The sequence below is a fragment of the Tachyglossus aculeatus genome, chromosome X2, assembly GCF_015852505.1.
Source record: "Tachyglossus aculeatus isolate mTacAcu1 chromosome X2, mTacAcu1.pri, whole genome shotgun sequence".
Lineage (NCBI taxonomy): Eukaryota > Metazoa > Chordata > Mammalia > Monotremata > Tachyglossidae > Tachyglossus > Tachyglossus aculeatus.
In genome coordinates this window covers 12,660,040-12,676,479 of record NC_052100.1, presented here as the reverse complement: position 1 = coordinate 12,676,479, position 16,440 = coordinate 12,660,040, and the positions used below count along the sequence as shown (strand labels likewise).

Genomic DNA, 16,440 nt, shown 5'->3' with positions numbered 1-16,440 from the left:
AGCCCGCACCCTCCGCTCCTCCACCACTAATCTCCTCACTGTACCTCGCTCTCGCCTGTCCCGCCATCGACCCCCGGCCCACGTCATCCCCCGGGCCTGGAATGCCCTCCCTCTGCCCATCCGCCAAGCCAGCTCTCTTCCTCCCTTCAAGGCCCTGCTGAGAGCTCACCTCCTCCAGGAGGCCTTCCCAGACTGAGCCCCTTCTTTCCTCTCCCCCTCGTCCCCCTCTCCATCCTCCCGTCTTACCTCCTTCCCTTCCCCACAGCACCTGTATATATGTATATATGGTTGTACATATTTATTACTCTATTTATCTATTTATTTATTTATTTTACTTGTACATTTCTATCCTACTTATTTTATTTTGTTGGTATGTTTGGTTCTGTTCTCTGTCTCCCCCTTTTAGACTGTGAGCCCACTGTTGGGTAGGGACTGTCTCTATGTGATGCCAATTTGTACTTCCCAAGTGCTTAGTACAGTGCTCTGCACATAGTAAGCGCTCAATAAATACGATTGATTGATTGATTGATTGTACATATTTACTATTCTATTTATTTTGTTAGTGATGTGCATCTAGCTTTATTTCTATTTATTCTGATGACTTGACACCTGTCCACATGTTTTGTTTTGTTGTCTGTCTCCCCCTTCTAGACTGTGAGCCCGTTACTGGGTAGGGACTGTCTCTATATGTTGCCAACTTGTACTTCCCAGTGCTCTGCACACAGTAAGCGCTCAATTAAATACGACTGATTGATTGAATGAATGAATGAATGACAATTGCTGTCTTAGCCTCCTTTCATCAGCATCTCAACTATTCTGCCGAACAGTTTATCAAGAGCTTCTTTATTTCAGTTCCCAAAAACCAGTAGTCACGAAAATTAGCACTGGCCCATATGACCAGGTCTTAAGAGATATACGGGTGAATTTATTGGAAGTCAGTCAGTGGGACTGATGGAAATCAGGCAATGGACCAAAATGTAATGCAGTCGTGTTAGGTTTTCATGGGGGCATCTGTGTACGTTTGCTTCAGGCCGATGCCTGTGTCCTCCTAGTCAAGTAAGACAGGGACCAGGAGAATGAGTTGAAGCAGCGTGGCCTAGTTGAAAGAACCTGGGCCTGGGAATCAAAGGACCTGGGTTCTAATCCCAGCTCTGCCAAATGCTTGCTGTGTTATCCTGGGCAAGTCACTTAACTTCTCCAGGCCTCATTTCTCCTGTTCTCCCTCTTAGGCTCTGAGCCCCATGAGGGACAGGGACTGTGTCCAACCTAATTCACTTGTATCTACCTCAGTTCTTAGAACAGTGTTTGACACTTAGTAGGCACTCAACAAATACCATAAATAAATGAGGCGGGGAGGCAGAGAAGGTAGTAAAGATTGTCGTGGAGAAGGTGAGCGAGGCCAATGTGAATTTGGGACAAAGAGTTTTTCAGTCTAGGCCCTCATTTCCTCTTCTCCCACTCCTTTCTGCATCGCTCTTGCACTTGGATTTGCACCATTTATTCACCCCTCCCTCAGCCCCGTAGCGCTTATGTGACATATCGTAATTTATTTACTTATATTAATGGCTGTCTCCCCTTCCAGACTGTGAGCTTGTTGTGGGCAGGGGATGCGTCTACCAACTCTGTTATAATGTACTCTCCCAAGCGCTGAGAATGATGCTTGGCACACAGTTAAGAACTCAATAAATATGATTGATTAATCGATTAATTGATTTTCCCCATTGTTCTAACAGCTTCCATAAACACTTGAATGAGACAGCTTCCCACTTGGCAGAGGCGAATTCTGGGATGAGGGCAGTCTCCTGCCCCTTCTTCATGCTCCAGTTCTCTCAAAAGTGCTCAAATTCACAGAAAGGAGAATTAAGTTAGTCTCTTCCCCAGGATTCCTGCCTTCCCCAACTCCCTCATCCCTCATCCTCCCCCTTCCCAGTGCAGTCAACCACTTCAGAGAAAAGGCCATACACACTTTTGCAAACACATGTGCACACACACACACACACACACACACACACACACACACACAGTCAAAATGTGTAGAGGCTCAGAGACACATAAACTCATATACAAATATTAGGTTACTGAACACAGGACCATGGGGAATCCTAGGGTGTGACGTGGTGGGGAAGAGCAGAAATGTTTCCAGGTGAAGTACCATGATGCTTGATGGGCAGGTCCTCTTAGAGTACTGGGGAGCTTCTTTTAGAAGTCCAGGCTTTGCTTGTGGGGCTGCTCCCTCTCTGATCATTACAGCAGGAACCCACATGCAACCAACTGGACCACAGAGCCAGATCAGGCAACCTGAAAACAGCAGATTCACCTTTGTGCTTAGGAACCAAGAAAATCTAAGTCACACATCCCATTCCCTGTCCTCTTGTCCTCTCCTCACTCATGTTTTCACTTTCCTTTTTCCCTATACCTTTAATTGAAAAATAAAAGGGTACCGGCTCCCCTCAGGGCAAGTTTATGGAGCCAAAATTTTCCAGATAATTGGGGCCCCAAACCCTACATTTCTTTTCCCTGAATTACCCAGGTAATTGAAGGAAAGCCCTTTGACTGGCCTAAATGACTTTCATTACCCAAATTCGTTGGGCAAATGCCAAGTCTCCACTTCACTCTGGGCTATGTAGTCATCTCTGACCTTAATCTCGGTTTCAGGTCAGTGTTCCTGAGGTGAGGTGGTCTTGAGGGGTCCATGGGGAGGTTCAGTGACACCCCAGCCCAATTCCAAAGCCTCCCTATCAGGGCCATCCACCCCTCTCTTCCTCTCTCAAATTTTTCATTATAAAACTATGCCATGCAGCACTTAAATAAATGACTCAGAATGTCCACTAAAATTCTGTCTCTGTCCTGTTCACCCTTCATGGGCTGTTCTTACTCAATAGTATTTATTGAATGCCTACTGTATGCAGAGCATGTACTAAGTGCTTGGGTGAATTCAATAGAATCAGTAATAATAATAATAATGGCATTTGTTAAGCACTTACTATGTGCAAAGCACTATTCTAAGCGCTGGTGGGGGCGGGGGGATTATCTGCTCTCAAGGAGCCTACAGTCTAGTGAGGGAGTTGGATCAGTGTGTCCTGATGTTAAATTGCTCCATTCATACCGTCCCCCTCCTGCAATTTACACTCTAATGCTGAGCCACGGATCTTTGCAATGGCAGTGTGCATTGGTGTTGCATGTCTTTTCAGAGATTTTGAAGTGTTTGCAAGATGAGTCAGGGTAGAGGCTTTGGGTCTTTTCAGTTGAGTGGCAAAGGCTCCTCTATTTTTCACGACAGCGAGGACACAGTTGTCCAGTCTCCTGAACCTACCAGTAACTGGAGTGCACTGGTGTCAAGTCAAAGCCCTGGTACACGCAGGGATGTGATTGGGGGAAGGAACAGCCCCCAGTTTCACAGGAGACTATGCTGAGAATCTGTCTGACCTACAGTGCTCTACACATAGTAAACGCTTAATAAACATCATTGATTGATTGATTTGAATTTGAGGTACTGAAAAAGATCACTGCCCAACCTGACCTAAGATTTAAGATGTAAATCAGCAAAGGTGGATCCACTCAATCATCTCCACCAGTCACTGCATCTCCACCATCTTGCTTGTTTCTAGCCCTCCCTCTCCCTAAGCCCTCCTCAGCCCCTGCTCTATAAGTCACCCGGCCTCCATCATCATAATCAGTGATATTTATAGGGCACTTACTGTGTCCAGAGCTCTAGAGAGAGTACAATACAGCAGAGTTAGGAGACACTTTCCCTGCCCACAACGAGCTTACAGCCTCCACTGTCAAAAAGGAGTACACTCAGAAAATTGTCAGGGTAATTTGGCCTTTTCTTTGAATCCCCTTGAGTGTTCGGACAAAACTCTTTTGCCCCAGTGTCCAGATAATCAATCCAATGCTTCACCTTTCCAGACTGTATTATACAGGTCCTGAGTTTACTGCACCAGTGCTTCTCTGTACTCCCACTCCCATCTCATTTCCAAAAGAGTTCTAGCTGCTGAGAGGAGGTGGGGGAGAGGAGAATTTTGGAAACGTTAGAAAGCGGAGATTAGAGATGACCCGTAAAGTGGGGACAAGGTTGTTTGGTCTTCCCTTCCCCGCTCAGGAAATCAGAACTAGGCCAGGTCTGCTTAGAGGCTCCATCTCCTACAGACCCAGTGCTCACCTTAGGGCCCAGGGTGGGAGGCTGGTGCCACAGTGCCATACCTCAAAGCAACCAGTCAATCAGGCAGGGGACCAATTTCTGTCCTAGCCTCTCCCAATTCCTGCCAGGTGAAAATAGTATTAAGATGAGTGGGAAATGATTAAGGAATAAGAGGAATAAGAGGGTTTGGTGGAGGCTTAGGGGTGGGAAGGAAGAGCCCATCACTTAGTGCATCACTAAGAAGTGGGCACCCACGCACAGCACACAATCAAAATACACACACCACATGCAAATGTTCGCCCACAATATGCAAACATTGTCACACAGCACACACATAAACAACCCAAATATGATACACTGATACGCGAGCCCCACACTGAAACAGGCAACTTAAGAGATATTTCTCTCTCTTTTACAAACACACACACACACACTCTCTCTCAAGGAGATGGGGTGACCATTGGCAAATCGGGATCGTAATTACCTCAATTCTTCACTTTGCTTCTCTAAGGGAGCCCCGATGCTTGTTTGTACCCCCCCACTCTGCCTCCCTCCCGGGAACGGATCTCCTGGAGGCCTTTCCCAAACAGGCCCTTGAGGGAGGGAGGGAGGGAGGGGGTCCTGCGGCGGTGGGGGACGGGGAGGGGGAGAGGAGATCGTGCTCCACTGCCGCTGCTTTCCCATCCGGGCCCCTCTCCATCCCAGCCGAGCTGGGAAACACCCATGTGACTGTGACTGCGCCAGCTCCAGTCGCCCGTTCCTAATCATAAGTAGGTGGGGGGGATTAACGACACCCCCCCAGGGGTGAGCCCTACTCTGGCATCTTCCCCCCCATTCCTGCAGTGTCACTCCAAAGAGAGGGGGAATCAGAGACGGCAATTTCTTCCCTCTCTCTTTCCTATAAAAAAAAATACTAGGTTGCCCGGGGCGCTGACAGCCGGGTGGCTGCGGGGCTCGGAGCAGAGGGGGGAGATTTGGGTGGGGGGGGGGACTCCAGAGACAATTCCTTCCCCCACTTTCTCCACTCCTCGGAACCGTTGGGAGGTGGGTGGGGGACCGTTATAAGCATGGACAAATCTGAATACCCTCCCAGCGAGCCCCAAATTTGCCCTCCTTCCCTCCGCACCCCACGTCTCCGTTCCTCCTCCCCCATCGCAGGGTCCCCCCCTACCATCTCCGACCGGCCTCCAGCTTCACTTCCATGGGTCCCTTCCGTCCTTTCCCAGAGAGGAGAGATGGGGAGGGAGAGGGAGGAAGGGAGGAGAGACCCCACAGTCATCGCCGCCTCCTTCTTCACCACCACAACCTTGCCCCCATCCCGCCCATCCCCGGACGAGACCCCCACTCTGTCTCGGCAGGTCCAGAAGGAGCCCCCGATTAAAAGAAGAAGGAAAAAAAGAAAGGAAGAAAATAAGGCAAAGGAGTTGGGGGGGGGGAGGTGAGAAGGAGGAGGAAAAAAGGAGGAGGAAGAGAGAAGAAGGAGGTTGGGGGAGGAGAGAGGCGAGGAAGGGGAGGGCAGGGCAGGGTGAGGGGGATGGGGAAGTGGGGGCGTGGGGGGATTTCTCCGCAGCAAGCCGGATCTGAACCTGACCTGAGTCGGGGGGCGGGGAGGGGGCTTTCTTAGCACGGGGAGACCGTGCTTCAGCTGTGCTTTCAGAGCCGGCGAGTGAGCGAGCGAGCGACGGAGGGAAATAGAGGAGGGAGGGAGGAAGGGAAGGGAGGGAGACAGACTCGGCGCAGGCGATGTCTCTGTCGCCGGGTCCAAAATTAAAGTCGCCACCTCTCCCGCCGGGAAGGCAGCGAGCCGTGCTGACAGGGGGGTAGGGGGAGGGAGGTCTCCTCAGAAGGAAACGGGCAAAAAAACGGACGACTCTGAAATCCACCGATTTTTATTTGGGGCAGCATCCTCAGCATTATTATTTCTCCCTTTTATGTCGTCTTCTCAATCACACTGTTCCAGGTTTCCCTCTCCCGCCTGCTCCCCCGCCCCCGCATCTTGACCCAGACCTCCCGCAACCCCACATCCAAATCAGAGCCCCATGCCCTCTCCCCCACCCCACCCACTGGCTTCTTTCTCGGTCTCCCCTCTGCTCTGCTCTGCTGTTCTCTCTCTCTTTGCCTCTCTCTCTCTCTCTCTCTCTCTCTCTCTCTCTCTCTCTCTCTCTCTCTCCTCTCTCTCGCTCTCCGGCTCTCTCGCTCTCTCCGGCTCTTCGCTTTTTTTTTTTTTTTTTTTGTAAATCAGCAAAGGTGGATCCGCTCAATCACCAGCCCTATCCGAGAAGGAAATCGCCCAAGATGATCAAACACTGAGCGACAACACCCCCGGGACGCGGAATTTGGGGGGGGGGGAGGGAGAGGACTCTTTTGGTGGGTTTTTGTGGGGGTTGAGTTTCTCTTTCTCTCTCCCCCAAACTCTCCTCCCTCTCCCTCTTTTCGGGGCAGCAACTTGCGCTGAATCGGGTCCAACCCCTCCGACTATGGTAGGTTTACACTTCACTTTCATTTTCGCCTGACTTATTTCGATTCGATCAAAAGTTTGATTGTTTAGGGTGGGGGGGGGCGGAGTGGGGGAAGCTGTTGGAGCTCGGAGAGGGGCAGAGGAATGGTTCGGAGGACCCCCTTAATCAGATTAGCGGGCGGGGGGGGGGGGCAAGAGTTGGAGAAGGGAGGCGAAGGACCAGGAGAGGGGTCCTGAGTTGGGGTGGAGAGGGAGGGGCGGGGTTCCTGACCCCCCAGCTGAGTTGGAGAAGTGAGACGGGGCTGCCAGAGAGGCGGCGGAGTTTGATGTTTATCAACGGGGTGAAGGATTGAAGGTTGGGGGGTGGAGGAGAGGGACGAGCAGCCCTTCCTCCGCCCCCCACCCCCCACCCCGGGGTGCTGCGCTGAGGGGCCGGGGGGCTGCGGGGGGGAGATCGGGCGAGGACGTTGGCTAGGGAGGGCTAGAGGGGGGCGGGCGCAGGAGCTCGCTGCAGCCCCCAGGGCCGCACAGCAGGCGAGAGCTGGATGAAGCGGAAAATGGCCGCTAAGAAAGGGGCGGAGAGGACCGCAGACCGCACCGACTTGAACTTGAAAGTGACGCCCGGGAGAGCGCGCTTCGGCCCCGGCCCTCTCCCGGAGCTGGGTACGCGGGGGGAGGAGGGGGGAAAAAACCAGGCCGATCACGGATCCCCACTGCTCTGAGTCGGAGGGAGTGAAAAATTCACCCACCCCCCCCGGCCCTTGCCCCTGAAACGGCCCCCCGAGAAACCTTCATGTGATCTTACAGCCGCGAGTTCGCTTTTCTCTCCTTTCGGACGTCACCGCCAGACCTGCAGTCAGGGGCCTAGGTTGAGGGGGATGGGGGTCGTGGGGGGGGGGGGGCATGGCCCTGGAGTCTGCCCCCTGTTCGTTTGTCACAAGGAGGTGCCTCCCCACCCTCCCCCTTTCCAGCCAACTCTAATCCCCTCCCCCGGCAAGAGGCTTCTGGCAAAGCCCTTGAACCTGAACGGAGACCCGGAGCCGGGCCGGGACGCCTGGATGCACAGCCCCCGCCCCCTGTTATTTTTTTTTAAAGACGAATCTATGGCTTCGTCCTCTGCGCTCCTACCCCCCCCCCCCCAAAAAAAAGTTATTTTAGTCTTCTCCCGGCTGGCCCCTTCTTCGGTGCCAAAGCCGTAACAGGGGCTGGGACTCGAAAGAGGTCATTTATAGATTCAAATTATCCATATTATAATATAGACTGGTTTCTCCAGGGGTCGGGAGAAGGAAAATGACCCTCGGCTTTCCTGGCTATTAGCTGCCCCTTCCTAAGGCTTCGCACATGCCCCGGGAGTCCACCCCCTTCGGGTCACCCCCATCAGGAAAGGCTGATGGGGGAACCCTGGCCTCACAGGAAGGTAGTGTTTTCTCGGGGTACTCCCCGTTTACCAAGCTACCACCTCAATCCGCCTTCTCCTCTCTTTTCCTTTCCTTTCCTTTCCCGAGCAACAGGGACACCCCACACACCCCCGCCCCTCCAATCCCTCTAGCCAGCCCCACCCCCGGACAGCCCAGGCGGAGCGGGCTGGGAAAGAAGGGGCCGGAGATTACACGTGGCTGTTGTCTAATCTCTCGCAAATAATCGCGATCGTTTCCAGAAGGCTTCAGAGGCAGGACGGTTTCCAAAATTCCAGTGCCGTGGCCAGTTTGTCATTAATGGGCGAGAAAGTTAAAAAAAAAAAAACCAACAACAGTTATTTTAGTTTCTCTCGGGAAAGTGAAGAATGGTCAGGGATGGTCTTACACTTTTTGTATTATTATCCGAGGATGATGTACCTAGCGAGGAAGTTCACAGTATGTACATAATATAGGGGCATACATGCATTTTGCTTCTGGCTTTATACCTCTGGACATATTCAAGGCACGTGTGTGTGGGGGGCGGATATAAAGCTTCCTAAATCCTAATATGAACACCTAAATACAGATGGCATATTTTATGTGGCATGTTACCAGACGTCTACTAGCCTAGTGTGTTCGTATATGCGGGAATGTGCATATCTATCCCGCGTCTGCATCTTGTGTTTCCAGCTATGCGGATAGCTGGGCAAAAGATTTAGTGGTTGGGTTTGTTTTCCTTTTTTTTTTTTCATGGACCTGAGAGCTAGGCTCCCCTCCAGTTGCAGGTTTTTATAAAAATGAATCTTTTTCATTTTTAAGTTGAAACTTTTCAGCTCACCTCAGCAGGGGTCTTTGCCTCGAGGTTATTTGCCAGGTACAGCCGGTCGAAAACGTTTTGAACAATAATCACCCCAAAGAGGCGTTTTCCTCGACTACAGCCCTGCCAGGCCAGCAGCTTCAACCACAGGAGCCCGGCAGAGTCTCGGCCTCGCTTGGGACATCTGGAGGAAGCCTGGCTCTCCCCTTCTTCTCCTCCTCCTCTGCTTCTGTCTCCATCTCTACCTCCGTGTTTGTCTCTGGGTCTTCTGTCTGCTTCTGGAAATATGCACATTAAGTGAATGCGTGTCCACTAGTGTATCTACTAATCTATGCCTCCTGGGGGTGTAAGTATTAGTCCTGGGAATAGCTGTTTAGGTACAGATACAGATAGGTATACATATACACGTGGGATACATATACACGTGTGAGGTGCAAATGTGCTTCGAAGTATGACGTGTGTTTATGATGGTTTTGAATCCGCTTTCCTATCCGGAGCGTTTTCGGTCTGCAGTTTGCAGGAGGCCGGGCCTTCCAGGAGCTGGGGAATGATGCGGGGTAGACGAGGGGCTGGGGGTGGGGGGCTGGGGGAGGCAACGTTGTCGAAAGGTATAGTTAGGGACCCCAGCGACTCCCACCCCTCCCCCCACCCCCAGAGTTAGTCAATCCCTGGAAGAGGGAGAAGTGAGTGGCTGGCAGGGAATTCAGCGAAGGGAAAAGTTAACTTGGTTTAGGTGCCTCGACAGCAGGTGATTACTCCCGCCCGGGGGATGACAATGATTATTCATGAATAGAGGCGGTTTGGCGGGGCGATTCTTTTCCTTGGGGAAAGTCTCGCAAAAGTCAATTAAATCCAATAAAATAAATCGTAGGACACAGGAGGTAACTGTCGGCCTCTAGGCTTCTGGTGGGGGGAAGAAGGCGGGGCTGGGGTTGAGGAGGAGCAGGATTTGGGGAATCACAGGACCGTCAAAGTTGAGTCGGGACTGGAGGGATTGGGAAACGGAGAGGAGCGGGAGGGAGAAAGGGGCTGGGCCGTCCTGGGGGTGTGAACCCATGTCCTTTAGGGGAGAGAGATTTGTTTTCCAAAGTGAGGATGTTTATGTCTGAGTTGGCTGCAGGCCGGCCTTGGGGAATGAGGGGGAGTGTATGGGGAGAAGGGGCGTAAACTGCTGGGGACTCAAGGCATTTACTGAAATGTATTTATTTACTACTTCCCTAGCCGAGAGGGGAGGGTTAGAGGACGGGTCTGCTCCGGGTGGTTCTTGGTGTTTAATGTGTCTTGGGAAAGCCCCTCTGGGACGGGACCGAGACCCTCGCTCCCTCCCCACAACTGAATGAACTGGGGTCGCATTCTGAAAACCAAAAACGGAATCATCGAGAGCACTCCTTGCCCCCCTTCCCTTTATATTACCCGAGTCCTCAAGTGCTGAATCTGTCCGTCCTTCCCTCCCTTTCCCATTTCCAACCCTCACCGTAGTACCCCGGTTCCTCCCATGTCCTCACTCTACTCCAGTTGCTAACACCCCCCATCCCTCCCCACCCAGGGTGTTGCCAATACCTGCAGGCCGTCGGGTCGGCTCGATCTCCCCTTCTTCCCCCTCCCTCTACCTCTTTCCCCCCTCCCCACCCCCGCCAACCCCCAGGCTCCAGTAGGACCTTCCTCCTCTGCCGTCCAAATCCAGGGGCCGCTCCTGCATCTTTAAAAGGGATGTCATATTTTTTTGGGGCTGGGCTTTTTTCGTAACGTCACTTCATTCCTCTCTCCTTTTTTATTTTTTTTTTATTTTCTCATTCTTTCTTTCTCTCTCCCTCTCTCCCTCTTTCCCTCTGCCCATTTGCTCCAACCGAGCTCATTTCCCCAACTTCCCGTCTCCCCCTTCCCAGCTGAGACTTTGGGTGTCTTGAAGCCCTTATTTTCCTCTTTTTGGGGATTAATTTAAAGCAATAGCTCTCGCTCTCCACTCACAGCTGGGGCGATTTTTTTTTCTCGGAGGATTGGCCTCCGTTAGTTCTCCTCCTCTCGCTCCCGATCCTTCGTGCTTTCCCTTCGTCTCGATTTTTCACATCATCGTGATTAGTATTATTGTCATTACTATTCTTATAGTCGACCTGGATGAGGGGGGACTGAGGATACGGGAACGTCTCCCTCCTCTTTTTCCGCGTTTCTTTGAAAGTTAGATGCTGGAAAGTGGGGGTGGGTCGGATTTTTTTTTTTTTTGGAAGGGGAGGGAGGGTTGAGGTTTCCGAGATCTAGAGCCAAGAGAGAAAGAGAGGGAGCGAGGAAGAGAGAGGGAGAGGGAGGGAGGGGGAGAGCGAGAGAAATAGAGACAGAGAGACGGAGAGAGAAGAGAAAGCTCCTACTGCAACCTCCGAAAAAAATGACTCAGTAACTTTTGCGTCTTGGTGTTTCCTCCTCTGCGATCGCTGGAGCACGCAGCCCAACCCGGGATGTATTCCTCCCCGCTCTGCTTGACCCAGGTAAAACAACCCCTGCACCCCCTCCCCCAGACCCTCCTTCTCCCCTTCTCATCGCCCCCGCTTTGGTGCTTCGGCGTGTCCACCCCGCCCCGCATGGTTCCTGGCGGGACGATTCCCGCACCCCCTCGCCCCAATCCCTGCAAAATAGTTATTCGTTTGCGAGGGGAAAAAAAGGCGGGATTTTTTTCTTCTCTGCGGCTGTCGGGGGGAGCTGTCCTGCCCTCGCCCCCCGCCTCTTTTCCCCCTTCCTCAAATTATGGTTCATTTGGGGAGGAGGGGGGGAGCATTTGGAAGTTACCTGGTTAGTTTCCTCCATATCGCGGGGAGGGGGATGAGAGCAGTTTGAAAGGGGGCTGCTGTGAGGGGGCTTGAGGAGAGGGAGGAGAGAACGCGCCTGGCCACGCGATTGCCCTGGAGCGGGTGGGGTGGGGGTGGGGTGCTGCTCGCCCCAGCTCTGCTCCCTTCCACGTGTAGAGGGGACATGGCTGCAGAGGGGGCAAGGAAGATGCGGGGGGAGTGTCGTCGTTGGGGTGTCGGGGTTGGGGCGGGGGGACTCCGAAAGCGGCGACTCGGTCGTTCTGAGCGAAGTTGAAACCACATGGACTGCTCCCGGGCGGCTGATGGGAAGTTTGTCGGAGCGTCTGGGGGACCCCCGGGGCGCGGCGTTATATGGAGGGGAGTCGGGTCCCCCAAGTTAGGAGCGCCTCGAAGAGAAAAGCGGGCCGGGCGATCCCGGGGGTGGAGTGGCCTCAGGGCTCCGCTGTTTCTTATCGGCCACCTCGATCCTTGATTTTCAATTATTGATCAGTCAAATGGGCGCCGGGGTCGCGGGGTGGCCCATTAACCCTTGCGGCGCCGCCTTCTCGGGGCGCTGCACCCTGCAACTGGAAGAGTAGGCTGGCTTCGGGAAGGTGGTGGGGGCGGGGGGGGGGGGACTACCCTCCCTCGCCCTCCAGATCCGGGCGGCTTGTGCCCCCTCCCCGCCCCCCTACACACACACACACACACACACACACACACACACACACCTTCCGAGCGGAGCTAGGTGAGCAGAAGGGACAGCGCCCGAGCTCTGCGCCACTCCTCCGCCCCCCCCACCCTATCGGGAAAAGTCTCCGATTTCGGGCCCCGAAGGACCGCACCGGGTCCGGAGGGGGCAGGACCCCTGCCTGTCGCCCCCCTCCTCTGCGGCGTCCCCGGGCTCAGTCCGGCGGCTAGCCCTCACGGACCCGGCTACCGCAGACAACCGCAGCGGCGGCGGCCACGGCGTCCTCCCTGCTAAGGCCGGGGGCTCGGGTCCCGAGCCCCCTCAGGGTCCCGGACGCCCATGGGCTCCCCGTACAGTCTCGACCTCCCGCCTCCCCCCCCGCACACTTCCTCCATCCCGGACTCCAACTCTCCACGCGTCCCCCTCCCCACACGGAGATCCAGGGAACCCCGTCTAAGATTGCTGCACCAGAGAGCTGGGCCTAAGGGGATGATGGGGAGGGCTGGGCCCGGGGGCTGCAGGAAGTTGGGGGTCCCGGGGTCGCTTCTTCCCATTCTCCCAGCTCCTCATGGTTTCACTTTCACGGGTCCTGGGGCAGCAATATTTCCTCCGCACACGGGCAGCCTCCCGTCACCCCCAATCAATCAATCAATCGTATTTATTGAGCGCTTACTATGTGCAGAGCACTGTACTAAGCGCTTAGCACTGTACTAAATTGTCCGGGTCTCAAAACATGAGTCCCATGCTCACTGTAGGCATGGGGTCCCTCCTGCCTCCCACTCCCCTGAAACGAAGTAGATAGGCAAGGCCCCCTTGCTTCAGGCCCCGACCCTCCCAACTCCCACACCTTCGTGCCGCCAGGAGTCTAGAGCAGACCAGACCCATTACCCATCGCAGTGCTAGATAATAGAGGTTTGCCCTTAATATGTGCCCGGTGGAAACAAAAAGACCTGGACATTCCTATGGGAGTCGAACTCCATCACAATCTCAGTATTCAGGAGGGACCTCTTTAATAGGAGAACCTTCGATATTGGGAGGCTTTTCACCAGGAACCTTCGAGCCACCCCCCCCATCCTTCTTTCCAATTCACACTTCCCGCCACGCTCCCCTATTCGGGAGCTGCGGGCATTCTCCCTTGCCGTCCGAAGAAATTGAGGCCCAGATCCGAGCAGGGAAGCAGGGCCGGCACTCTTCCACTCCCAGAGCTTTGGGAAGTTAGGGTGCCTGGGTCCTTTTCGGTTCGAGTTCCCTTTTGGCCTCACTAGTCAAACCACCCCTCCCGGCCCCCGTGCCTCAGTTTCCCAGTATGTAAAACAGACAGAATAATTCCTGCCAGCTGGGCGTGTTGTCAGATATTGCCGGGACACATAATCGATCCCTATCTGCTTGGGCTGGGTGGGGTTCAGTCTTCTTGGAGGCAAGAGGGATCGACGACCCGACTTTAAGCCATAGGAGCCAGTGTAGGGTGTTGAGCTCGGGGTGGAGGACCTAGTTAGCCCAGCTGGCGGCTGTTGTCATCTAGTTGCATCAGAGAGCGAGTCAGGTGGACCCCTGGGGCATGAATCCGGGAGGTGGCAAGGAGCGTTGGTAGGGAGAAGGCCAGAGGATGGGTAGGTTTCCTGGGATTCCCAGGCCTGGGACCCGATTCCCCTTCATCCTTTCCCTCCGGAGGGCCCTCGTGTAAGCGGAGCTGGGCCTGGAAGGTCAGAGGCAATACCGTGCTGGGGGAAAGGAGAAAGTTTCAAGGATTCCCCCCCCCCCCCACCTCTGTGTATTGTTTGAGGAAAACAATGGGGCTCTTCTCTGAAGCTAACCTCCGTGTTCCTGCATGTGTGTGTTTGTGTGTGTGTGTGTTTGTTGTGTGCGTGTGCACAAGCTCGTATGGCCCGTGTGCTCCCAGCTCCTGCTGAACAGGGCCGACTTTGAGGGGGGGGACCAGGGAGGAGGGAGGGAAAGCCGGGGGGGTGGTGGTGGAGGGGAGTCACGGCAGCGTGCTTCCACGCTGTCCTAATGGTTTCCCTGCAGCTCTCTCTCCTGCAGTGGCTTAGCAGAGGATTTTTGCCTCTCCTGTGTGTGGTCTAATTTTAAAACCTGAGTCTGACAAAAATAGATCCCCTTTTAATACAATTTATGAACCCGGATGTGAAGCAGAGAACAAGCATCTAATTGTATAGGGGAGTTCAGCTCTAGGTGGTGGTTAGCTGGAGGGGTGGGGGAGGAGAGAGAAGCAGTGCTGGAATGTAGGTTGGTATTACCACCAAATTAGAGGTGTGAGTGCCTGTGCCCTGGGACACGGGCCGGACATCAAGGTTCATATCTGGAGTGGGTGATATCCAAGCCTGGCATTATTATCTTATCAGAACCATGAGATATTATTGGTCTCTGAGTGAGAGTGCGGGTGTGACTGTGTGTGTGTGTGACTGTGTGTGTGTGTGTTTTTAAAGGCCTTTGGCCATCTCAGCCACCAGAGCATTCTGGGGATTGTAGTCCGACACCACCCTAGAGTCAACCCTGACTCACCGAGTGACTCAAACCTTTTCACTTTTTTCTTAAGAACCACGTTATTTTCTTAGCAGCAGGCAGGCCGTTACTCCCTTCCCGCTGCTTTCATAAATTATAAGTCAGAGCCACCGAAGATGAAATGGGTCTAGTCAGTCCCAGCTAGTCCATCCATCCCCTTGGTCCCAGAGCGGCCTATTCGCGAACCACATTATTTAGTGTTTTGGTTGGAGTCCAATTTGGCCCAGAATGGTGGTTTCCCTATAGCCCCATCCAACACTGCTCTCCAGATCTGGAACGGTTCAGCCTGGCTGGGAAGTCCATGGTGAGGTCACAGTACCCTTTGAGGGGGCTCCAGTTCTCCTCCCCTGGCCCTCTGTGGAATTTCTTGCTCTGTTCTCTCTGTCTCCCCAGTCCCTGGAATCTGGGTTTCTAACGGGTGGATGCTAGAAGTAGTGCAGCACTGGAACCGGCCACCTCCTGGAACTCCCTGTCTTGTGTTATTGGCGGATTGGGCTCAGGGCCCAGAGCTGGGAGGTCAGAGGGGTGGCTGGCTTGCCCAGAAGCATGTCTTGGTAAATCCCCAGGCCTGCTGTCTGTGGGGTGTCCAGGAAAGGATCTTGGGACCTAGGGACTAGTGTTGTCCAGCTGGCTCAGCTGGTCGGGTTTTCAGTGCCCTGGCGGGTACTCCAGCCTAGCATCGCGGATTCCATTCCTTGGCCGGGCGAGTGGCACCTCCACCAGCTCTTTTATAAACCATTAAACCTCGGAGAGGGTACAAGGATCTCCCTTCACATCCAGCTGTTTACCCGGACACCAATGTTCCATGCTTTCAGCCCTCCGAATCCCCACCCCATGCGGGTCAATCCCCCCCCCCCCCACCCCCCGCCCGTTCTTGCTTGGGAGACCTGGATCCTTAAGGGAAATTCCAGAAGATTTGGCCAGAATTTTCCAGCTATTCTATTTGGTCAACATTCCTCTTCCCTTTTCCCTCACCTTGGAGAGACCCGGATGGGAAGGTTTGAGAGACAATTGCCAGCTGCCAGAGACATCTCCAGCTACCTCTGGGCAGGCTGTCATTTTAGGACAGGGAACAATTTGAGGAGCGGCAAAACTCAGGACTAGAAGTGGCCACCGGAGACCCTGAAAGTCAGGTAAAGCCAATATAGCCCCTTCCTCCTTGTCTATATAATAATAATGATGGTATTTGTTAAGTGCTTACTATGTGCCAAGCACTGTCCTAAGCGCTGGGGTAGATACAAGGTAATCAGGTTGTCCCACGTGGGGCTCACAGTCTTCATCCCCATTTTACAGGTGAGGCAACTGAGGCCCAGAGAAGTGAAGTGACTTGCCCAGGGTCACAGAGCTGACAAGTGGCAGAGGCGGGATTAGAACCCATGTCCTCTGACTCCCAAGACAAGCTCTTTCCACTGAGCCATGCTGCTTCCCTGTATGAGCACCTTTTCTTCTGGGTGAAGGGTAAAGATTTCTAATGTCTTGGATTTCACTACTTCTGCCATCCTTGGAGTGAGGGGAGTAGAGGGAAAGAAGGCTGAAGGGGAGGAGGTGCTGGATTATGTAAATATAGCCAGGCTGCCTTGAAGAAAAGCTGGAGTCCAGACCTCAGCTGCCCCCTCCAGTTGAGAATGTCACCAGAATC

General features: G+C 53.6%; 1 protein-coding gene across 7 annotated transcripts in view; it reads left to right on the top strand.

Annotated features, from left to right (window-relative positions):
• Nucleotides 1-6,519: 6,519 nt before the first annotated feature.
• The window catches only part of NFIC (nuclear factor I C), a 120,158-nt gene continuing 110,237 nt past the window's right edge, over nt 6,520-16,440 (top strand). For 5 of the 7 annotated variants that reach the window (XR_005457180.1, XR_005457179.1, XM_038770815.1 and 2 more), the window contains exon 1: nt 11,100-11,293. Coding sequence is in view for 5 of the 7 variants with exons in the window: in XM_038770815.1 (XP_038626743.1) it covers nt 11,264-11,293 (30 nt within the window). In the remaining 2 variants the exon portion in view is untranslated. Of the gene's footprint in view, nt 6,622-11,099; nt 11,294-16,440 lie in introns of those variants that run through there. The other 2 variants (XM_038770814.1, XM_038770811.1) reach the window with 2 other exon arrangements.